Source organism: Neopelma chrysocephalum, unplaced genomic scaffold, assembly GCF_003984885.1.
Source record: "Neopelma chrysocephalum unplaced genomic scaffold, ASM398488v2 Primary Assembly neopelma1_336, whole genome shotgun sequence".
Taxonomy (NCBI): Eukaryota; Metazoa; Chordata; class Aves; order Passeriformes; family Pipridae; genus Neopelma; species Neopelma chrysocephalum.
In genome coordinates this window covers 116,171-124,894 of record NW_020897999.1, presented here as the reverse complement: position 1 = coordinate 124,894, position 8,724 = coordinate 116,171, and the positions used below count along the sequence as shown (strand labels likewise).

At 46.2% G+C, this 8,724-nt stretch overlaps 1 protein-coding gene across 1 annotated transcript in view; it reads right to left on the bottom strand.

Annotated features, from left to right (window-relative positions):
• MTMR8 (myotubularin related protein 8) overlaps positions 1-8,253 on the bottom strand; it is a 22,683-nt gene extending 14,430 nt beyond the window's left edge. The window contains exons 1-5 of the mRNA XM_027705481.1: positions 8,178-8,253; positions 6,524-6,646; positions 5,469-5,631; positions 3,106-3,263; positions 1,376-1,504 (exon numbers count right to left, since the gene is read on the bottom strand). Coding sequence (XP_027561282.1) covers positions 1,376-1,504; positions 3,106-3,263; positions 5,469-5,631; positions 6,524-6,646; positions 8,178-8,201 — 597 coding nt within the window. The 5' untranslated portion in view covers positions 8,202-8,253. The remainder of the gene's footprint in view (positions 1-1,375; positions 1,505-3,105; positions 3,264-5,468; positions 5,632-6,523; positions 6,647-8,177) is intronic.
• Between the last annotated feature and the right edge of the window lie 471 nt (positions 8,254-8,724).

The window sequence follows — 8,724 nt, the reverse complement described above, 5'->3', positions numbered from 1 at the left end:
ACAGCACCACACACACACACAGGGTGAGCCCTGACCCCACAGCATCCCATACGCAGCACCACACATACACAGAGGGTCACCCCTGATCCCACACCACCTCTCACACACAGGGGGTCAAACCTGATCCCACAGACCTACACACACACAGAGGGTCACCCCGATCCCACAGCACCTCCCACCCACCCCAAACACCCACTGAATGGGGTTAATTGTGTTCTCTTTCACTGAAAAACTGCTGCTTAACTGGACCCACACACACCCTACTGGGCTATTTCTCAAAGCAAGAGGTTTGGGAAACTTCATTAAGTAGTGAGGCCAAGAAACCTCACAGTGTGCTCTGCCTGATGATCAGGATCCCAAATGTTAGCAGTCCATAGAACCCCAGAATGGCTTGCTTGGAAGGGACCTCAAGACCATTTCATTCCACCCCCTAAGCAGTATGTTCCACCTCCCACTAGCCCAGGTTGCTCCAAGCCCTGTCCAACCTGGCCTTGGACACTTCCAGGGATGGGGTAGCCACAGCTTCTCTGGGCAACCTGTGCCAGGGCCTCCCCACCCTCACAGGGAAGGATTTATTCCCAATATCCCATCTAACCCTGCCCTCTGGCAGTTTAAAACTATTCCCCCTTGTCCTGTCACTATGTGCCCCTATAAAAAATCCCTCTCCCTCCTTTTCATAAGGCACTGGAAGGCCTTATGATAATTTCTCATGTTTTCTGCTTGGTTTCTATTTCCAAACCATTCTTTTCCAGTTTTCCTTTCTCAGTTGTTACTGTTCCACGCTCAGAAGTGCACTGAGTATGCTTTAAGTTGCCAGCGCAACTCCATACAGTGCCCAGGTCAAGGCACATTTCCTCAGGAAAACAACACTTTGACTGTGACAGCATTTTCCTCACATCAGCATCTAAAACAATGCTGAGGCAGCAAAGTTAAAAATTTACATTCTGGTCTTCGGTGGAAAAAACCAAAAAAATGAAACCTTCACTTATTGTGACCTAGTGGGGATTTATTTCAGGGTGGTTCCTCCTCTTCAATACTAATAAAATCTAGCTGAGTTAACATGGAACTTGGTAAAACATTATTGAATATAGCTAAATAGGAGATTTAAAAGCCCCACATCAGAAGGAATTGCTGAAAGTTGATTTAAATAAAAAGGAAGGTTGGAAAGTTTGGGCTTTTTGCAGAGCTCTGGATGCACCCCAATTGTTTGTCTTCAGCTTATTCTGTGACTCAGAATAAACTAATATTTAAAGCCATTAAGAGAAGTACAGTTCTCAAATGTCTCAAGTCTAATAATTATCTCATTATTTCCTGTCACTAGAAGGGAACTGGGCAAAAAGGGGAACCCTCCCTCTCACCCCAAGCCAGCACTAACATTGTTTTCCTTAAACAAGTAAGAAAGCACCGGAATCCGCCCTCGGCTTCTGAACTTTGAACTTCCCATCACCACTGCCTTGGAGGCAGCTCGAGGCACCACAATTTCTGGAGGGTATGTGCTGCAAACCTGAGTGAGAAGAAAGAAAAAAACCCCAGATATTAGTACTGAGCAATTCAAAATCCATGAAGAATTCATCTTGAGCTCATGACGTTAAGATTTATTTAGAAAAATAACACAGGAACAGGTTCAAAATAAAACAATGCGAAGGAAAGGATCAATTTTGAAAGTGAACCTAGAAAATGGACTGCACTGCACCCAGTACATATTAAAAGAAGTTCTTTAAATTCATAAATTTTATGAAAGTTTCTGATTTAGAATCACGGAATGGTTTGAGTTGGAAAGGACCTTAAGGATCATCTTGTCCCAACCCCCTACCATGGGCAGGGACACCTTCCACCAGCCCAGGTTGCTCCAAGCCCTGTCCAACCTGGCCTTGGACACTTCCAGGGATCCAGGGGCAGCCACAGCTTCTCTGGGCAACCTGTGCCAGGGCCTCCCCACCCTCACAGTCAAGAATTCCTTATCACAAAAAGAGAAAGTAAGAACAACTATATTTAAAAAGTTCCCTCTAAATCTTATTCTGAAAAGGAGCTACCAGCAATCAGGAAGCATCCTCAGAGACCAGCTTTATCCTTCCTCCTCAAACCAGTACAGTCTCTCAGCATGGACTTTGCAGATAAGTTCCTCGCCAAGCCTGGCTTTACATTAGGCTTGACAATTTTAACACACAGGCTGGAAACCCTGAGGAAATTCTAAAGCACTGGCACTTGAGAGTTACACTTGAGCAAGTAGAGCTCAGAGTGATTAATGATTTGAGCTGCTCACATTCAGGTGCCTTAATCAGCTACTGGAAACAGCATCTCTGCCATCACATCTCAATTCAGGCATCCAAACGCACAGCCAGGTAAAATGAGGTGTCACTTCTGACAGCACAGGCTTGTATTTCTTCAACCCAAAGTGTAACAGCAAAGAAAGCTGCCCAGGGAAGAGAGTGGGGAGCAGGGGAAGGGATTCAGGACCGAATATGTTGGATTCTTCCTCAGAGTTGCTTGTTTTGGCTTTTTGACAGCCAGGTCTGACTGTTCCACATCGGAAGAAATAAAAAGGGAAATAATGTGTAACAGGATTTTGAAAAAGCTTGCTGACAAATGCTGTTGTTTAATGTTGTTTAGATCCAAGATGGCCTTTCAAGGAAAATAACAGCAGCAGCCAGTTTGGACTGAAATGACAGAGAGGCCTTATAAAGCAGGAGATCCAACCAAGCAAGCAAAAGAAGGTCTGTTTTTCTCCTTCCTCTCCATTCTGCCTCATCCCCCACCAATCCAAACCACTGCCATTTCTTTCTCTCCTACACATCTGTCCCTAGTCAGGGGGGACAGGCTTTGGAAATACCAAAAGCAGCTAAGGGTACTTCAGGCTTTCCCTAACAGATGGTTTGACATTTCTCTAGCAGAACAATTCTCTGGTCCCTTGCCAGGGGGATCAAAGCAAACCAAGGTGACTCTGCAGCTCTTCTGTAGCATCATTATCTGCAACTTCCCATCAAGATGATGCTGCTTAAAACCAAGAGAGCTCATTTCTCCCCAGAGGCAGCAGAAGGGGTTCTCTGTGTCATTAATAACCACAAGGAGATACTGCATTAAATGGCTACTTGGGGCAGGAATTACCTCGTAGTCCTTGTTAACATCCGTTATTTCCCAGTAGCCATTTGGAATTCCCATGCGCTGGTAATCCAGTTTTAAATCAATTAGTTTCCACCCAACTTCCCGGTTCTCTTTAGACATTTTAGGATTGTAAGAGAAAGCATAAAGTTCTTCAGGTTTCACTGGGAAGAAGAAAGAAAAAAAAATTAACTATTTAATAACTAAAGAGATGCAAAGACATATAGAGAGGCCAACACTTCTGGAAATCAATCATTCAGAGCTGCAGAGAAGAGTATTTGAGATATTTAAAACTTCTCAACCCCATATTTATAGGGCTTTGGTCAGGATAGTACCAAGTGCTGAAAATTCCTCCTGAAATCCCCAGGAATTTCCAATACTCAGTTCCCACATGCAAGGAAATAGGCTTAAAACATTTTGTTAGAATTAATTGTAAGTCTGAAGCGGTAATTTTTCCTGAACAAATGATTTCCTCCTGAATTCACTACAACAGGCACGTTAGCTGGGATTTATGTCATAAGCATTAACCCATAAATGACAACACATATTAAAAGATCTATTTTCTGTGGAGAGTTCATACAACAGCTCTTCCACACGTGGAAGTTCATCCTTTAACAGCAAGTTCTAACCCTGAGAGATGTCTGGAATGTCACTTTCAGCCCAACAAAGGCTTCAGGCTGGGTCTGACAAATGGCCATTTACCATCCCAATCTCCTTCCCTCTCTCCATAAAATGCAAATCCAGCCAATAACTCGTTCAGCTAACTCCCAAGGCAGGAAGTGCTCCAGAGACAGAGGGAAACCTGTCAGGGGCTGATAAAGCAGGTAACCCCCAGCTGTCCATCACTCTGCCAAAAAACCATGAAGGGAACACACACACAGACATTCTTTAAACCAAAAACAGAGCACTCTTAAAATCCTTAAGCAGAAGAAAAGAAAGAGCTACAGCATTTAGACAAACAACTACAAGAAACTGGTGTGCTCCCCTGCAGTGACACCTCCCAAGCTTCAAGGCACTACCTAAGTCTCTAATTTGCAAAACTCAAAGAACAGGGACAGCTTTTAAATGTAACACCAGAAACCTGCCAGATACAGCATCAGAGTGAGAACTGCAGAACTAAGAAAACTCCAAAGAGCACAAGGGGGATGCTGGGAATATACACAAGTCTTAATATCAATTAAAAAAAATTAAAACTCAGCAAAACCCATTTCTCCTACAGGATTTCCAGCCCAGTCCTGTGTGAAGGGCAGCAAGAAGCTGCCTGGTGCCATCAATTCCCCTCTCTCAGACTAGTGACACAATTTACAAATTGCAATTACAAATTACATCCTTGTAATAATAATGCAACTTGGGTTCACTGAAGTAGCACCCCAAAAACAGAGGCAGAAGGCAGGTAGGAACTCAGTGGAATGCTGTGTTGCAAGAAGAACAAGAAGCCTGAGGATTCATCCATGATGGAATAAAAAGCTAGAGCCAGAAGAGACCACAGGCTTTTGAGGATGTTTTGCTCACCCTCTTTCAGAGTGACTTCAAGTCAGGGCAGCCTGGGTAAAACACAGGGTGTCACAGCTGAGCAAACAGTACAGAGCAGCTTAAACATGCTGCTGGAAACAAATCAAAGATGCCAATGTTTAAGGCTTTATTTGTGGGATTCCTGAATTCTGGGTCAGCTGGAGAGGGCAGAACTGCACACAGAAAACAGCCAGGTCACAGGAATGACTGACAGTGGCCAGGGATGGGATATGACACTCGGTGTAAGTGACATGAGAAAAAAGCCTGGGACAGACTCAGTCAGGCAAATGAACCTTTCATGGGCCTCCAGAAGTTCCTTGTGGAACACCAGCTCATTCCCACTGCCACAGGATCATGGAATGGCCTGGATTGGAAGGGACCTTAAAGATCATCCCTTTCCACCCCCTGCCATGGGCAGGGACACCTTCCACTAGCCCAGGTTGCTCCAAGCCCCGTCCAACCTGGCCTTGGACACTCCCAGGGATGGGGCAGCCACAGCTTCTCTGGGCAACCTGTGCCAGGGCCTCCCCACCCTCACAGGGAAGGATTTCTTCCCAGCATCCCACCTAAACTGCTCTCTTTCATCCTCCCTTGTCCTGTCACTCCGGGTCCTTGTAAATAGTCTATCTCCATCTTTCTTGTAGGCTTCGAAGACTGTGTTTAATTAAGCAAATGTCCTGCTCTCTACTTCCTGAGCCCATCCTTTGTCTCTGGTGGGAGAAGCTGATTCTGATTCCACATTCTGCAGTGAGAGCCCAAACCCAAGCTGGGGCAGATAGAGCTTCCCCAGGGCTCAGCCCAGCCTTCCAGCTTAGAGAGCTCCAAGAATTCCCAGAAGAGACTCCCACTGCCAATACCTGGCTGTGAGAGCTTGAGCAGGGAGGTGAACACGTCGTGGCAGTCCCGCTCCTGCCCCAGGACAAAGTGAGCCACGTGGAAGTTCTTGCAGTGGATGAGCAGGGGGTACCCAGCTGTGGTCAGGGGCAGCTTCTCCACACTTGCAATGTGGTGATGCAGGATCTGAAAAACGGAATAAACAACATTTTTCAGATAAGGCTGCGAGCAGCACAAGCAGAAATGAAGTTTCTGTAACACAGTCAGCTACTTACGCTTCCTGCAGCTAACTAGCAGCAGAAAATGAGATTATTTGTGATTATTTATCAAACATAAACACCCAGACTGCACCCAAAGGCCAGGTAACTAAAGCAGGACTGAAAAAACACAGATGATGTTTTCAGAGATTGATGTGCAGCTTGGTTTACCTGGTGCACTTTGCTTTCCCACTCTCATATGCAATATATTCTGTCATTCTCACTTTGCTTTAGAATCAATAAAATAGGCTCATTTCAGTGCTAATTCTGCACTTACAAAAGCTGTAAATTCAAGTCTGGTGGTTTGGTATATTGAGTTTGAGAGAGGAAACTACACAAGTTTTTTATATTCCTTGAACTGACACTAATTCCATGAGTGAACTCTATCATGTCACCATTGTGCTCATTTCCTTCCAAACCAGCTGTTTCTGTTGAGCATTTGGTATTAAAATGCTATAAAAGGTCATTACAGCTTTGGAACTTCCAAACTTGTTTATTTTGGATATGAGAGCGTGTAGGGACAGGACAAGGGGGAATGGCTTCCCAGTGCCAGAGGGCAGTTTAGGTGGGATACTGGGAAGGAATTGTTGGCTGTGAGGGTGGGGAGGCCCTGGCACAGGTTGCCCAGAGAAGCTGTGGCTGCCCCAGCCCTGGAAGTGTCCAAGGCCAGGTTGCAGCAACCTGGGCTAGTGGGAGGTGTCTCTGCCCATGGTAGGAGGCAGGACTGGATGATCCTTCAAGTCCCTCCCAAACCAAATCAGCCTGTGATGTAAAATAACTTTTATAGGTGCATTTACACAGCCCCAGGCACCACAACATACCCATGTTTCCTTCCTGACTTCAGCAGAAGCCTCCACGTAGATCAGGTGCGTGGCTGTCAGATACAACGTCCCGTTGGCCACCTTCCTGTTCGCATAGCGATCCAGCAACTTCACGTTCTCGACCTACAACATAGAAGGAGGATGAAAAAACTACAGAATCCCAGAATCACTGAGGTTGGGAAAGACCTCCAAGATCATCGAGTCCAAGCTGTGCCCGATCCCCACCTTCTCACCCAGCCCAGAGCACTGAGTGCTATGTCCAGTCCTTCCTTGGACACCTCCAGGGGTGGGGACTCCACCACATCCTGGGCAGTTCCAATGCCTGACAGCCCTTGCCGTGGAAAAATTCCTCCTGATGTCCAACTTTGATGGAGGAATTATCTAAACACCTGTTGAACTCCAGTCATTCAACTTCTAATAGGCAACTCATGAAGCAAAACAGGAAAATACATGAATTTAAGTCTGCCCTGCAACACTAGCTCAGCTTTATGCTATTATTTCTCCATGAATTAAAGCCAAAAAGGTTAAGCAAACAGCCAAGGTTCAGCACCAGTGTGAGTAACAGGACGACTGGATGTGTAGCCAAGATGATCCCAGTTTGTTACTGGGCAAGGCTGACAAACAACAAGACAAAGAACTGCAAAGAAAAGACTTGTCTGTGTTCAGAGTAATCAAAGTGTTGCTCTGAAAGGAACAGCCCTCTCCAGTCTGACTTCCAACTGCTCAGTGCCTGTAAAAAACCACTAGGAGCTACTTCTTGTACTTCACTTCCTGGCCTGTAAGTGCATTTCATAAACCACACCAATCTAATTAATAAAAAGCAGCTTTAGAAAGCATCAGCGCAGACATAATAAAATAGTTGACAGTATTTCATCGATTTCCTCCTGGCCTATTTGCCTCTTCATGAAGGTAGATGGAAATTTTCTTTCACCATTAAGCACAAATAATGGGGAAAAATAATTGGATGGATAATAAAAACACACTTTTTAACAGTATATGATAGATTAGTTTTGGGTATTGAATGTGAGAGTTTTCTTACATTGTCTGAGATATGCCATGGAAAATGTCAGCAAAGAAACTTGCAGAACAGAGGTAGAGGCTGAATGACTTCCTAGCATGTCATATTTTTCAGCAAATATAACTATTATATATAACAATTCCCTTTTTCAGAGCACTAGACACAAGCAGGACCAGCAAAGCACCGCAGGGAACAGAGGAAGGAGCATCCCCAAACCAATATCCTAGAGAATAAACCAAAATATAACAATATAACAACCTCCATGGCAGCAAAAGGTAAAATTAAATTACCAACCGCTGCCTGAAGTAAATGCAATTTATTTTTAGCCGCCTGAACACAGCACTACCGGAGCTCCTGTTTCACTGAATTTGACATTTGATTCACTCTTTGGGACTGAGGGGGGTGGATATAAAGGAAATTTTCAGGGATTGCCGCCAAAACACCTTGTGTCACCCCCCTGCAAACCCGCTTCCCAACACGGCGGCGGAGCCACCAGCACCTTCACACCGCGGCTTTAAACCCGCCGCGCTCAGCCCTGAGGGCGCGCAGAGGGTGTTGCCCCGACGGGGATCAAACACGGCGCGTGCAGCCAAATAAATCCCGCCGTTAAATGGAACAAACCTCAGTGAGGGTTACCTTTGGGGTGCTGATGTGCTCCATGGCCACCTAGCCCCGCCGGCCTGCCGGGCCACCCCGCCGCCATGAGGGACCGCCCGCCCCGCCCCTCCCAGCCCAGGGCTCGCGAGAGCCGCGCGGCGCCGCCGCCGCCATGTTGGGTGAGGGCAGCGCTGAGGGCACAGCCCGCCGGGCACGGCCCAGGATTCCCCGCCTGGAATCCCCTCCTGGAATCCCCGGGATGCTCCTCCTGAGGAATATTTGAGGGAAAAGCCCCTTTTTCCTCTCAAAATGTACGGCCAACAGTGTTGCCCTCAATGGGCTAATCAGAGGCGCATTTCACATTAATGCTTGGCACACTCAGCAGAGCTAATAATACCTGTTTATCAGGTTTTCCCTATATTTTAATTTCAGAGCACGGCGCTGCCTCTCGTGGATACCCAGCCTTGATCCCGAAGAACTGCTTTAATTCACGTGCCTGCAATGAGTGTTCGTGTCTCACACACCCCGGGGCAGCTGCTTCCCCAGGTGTTCCTTCCAACCTAAGTCCCAATTTCCTGAGAAATTC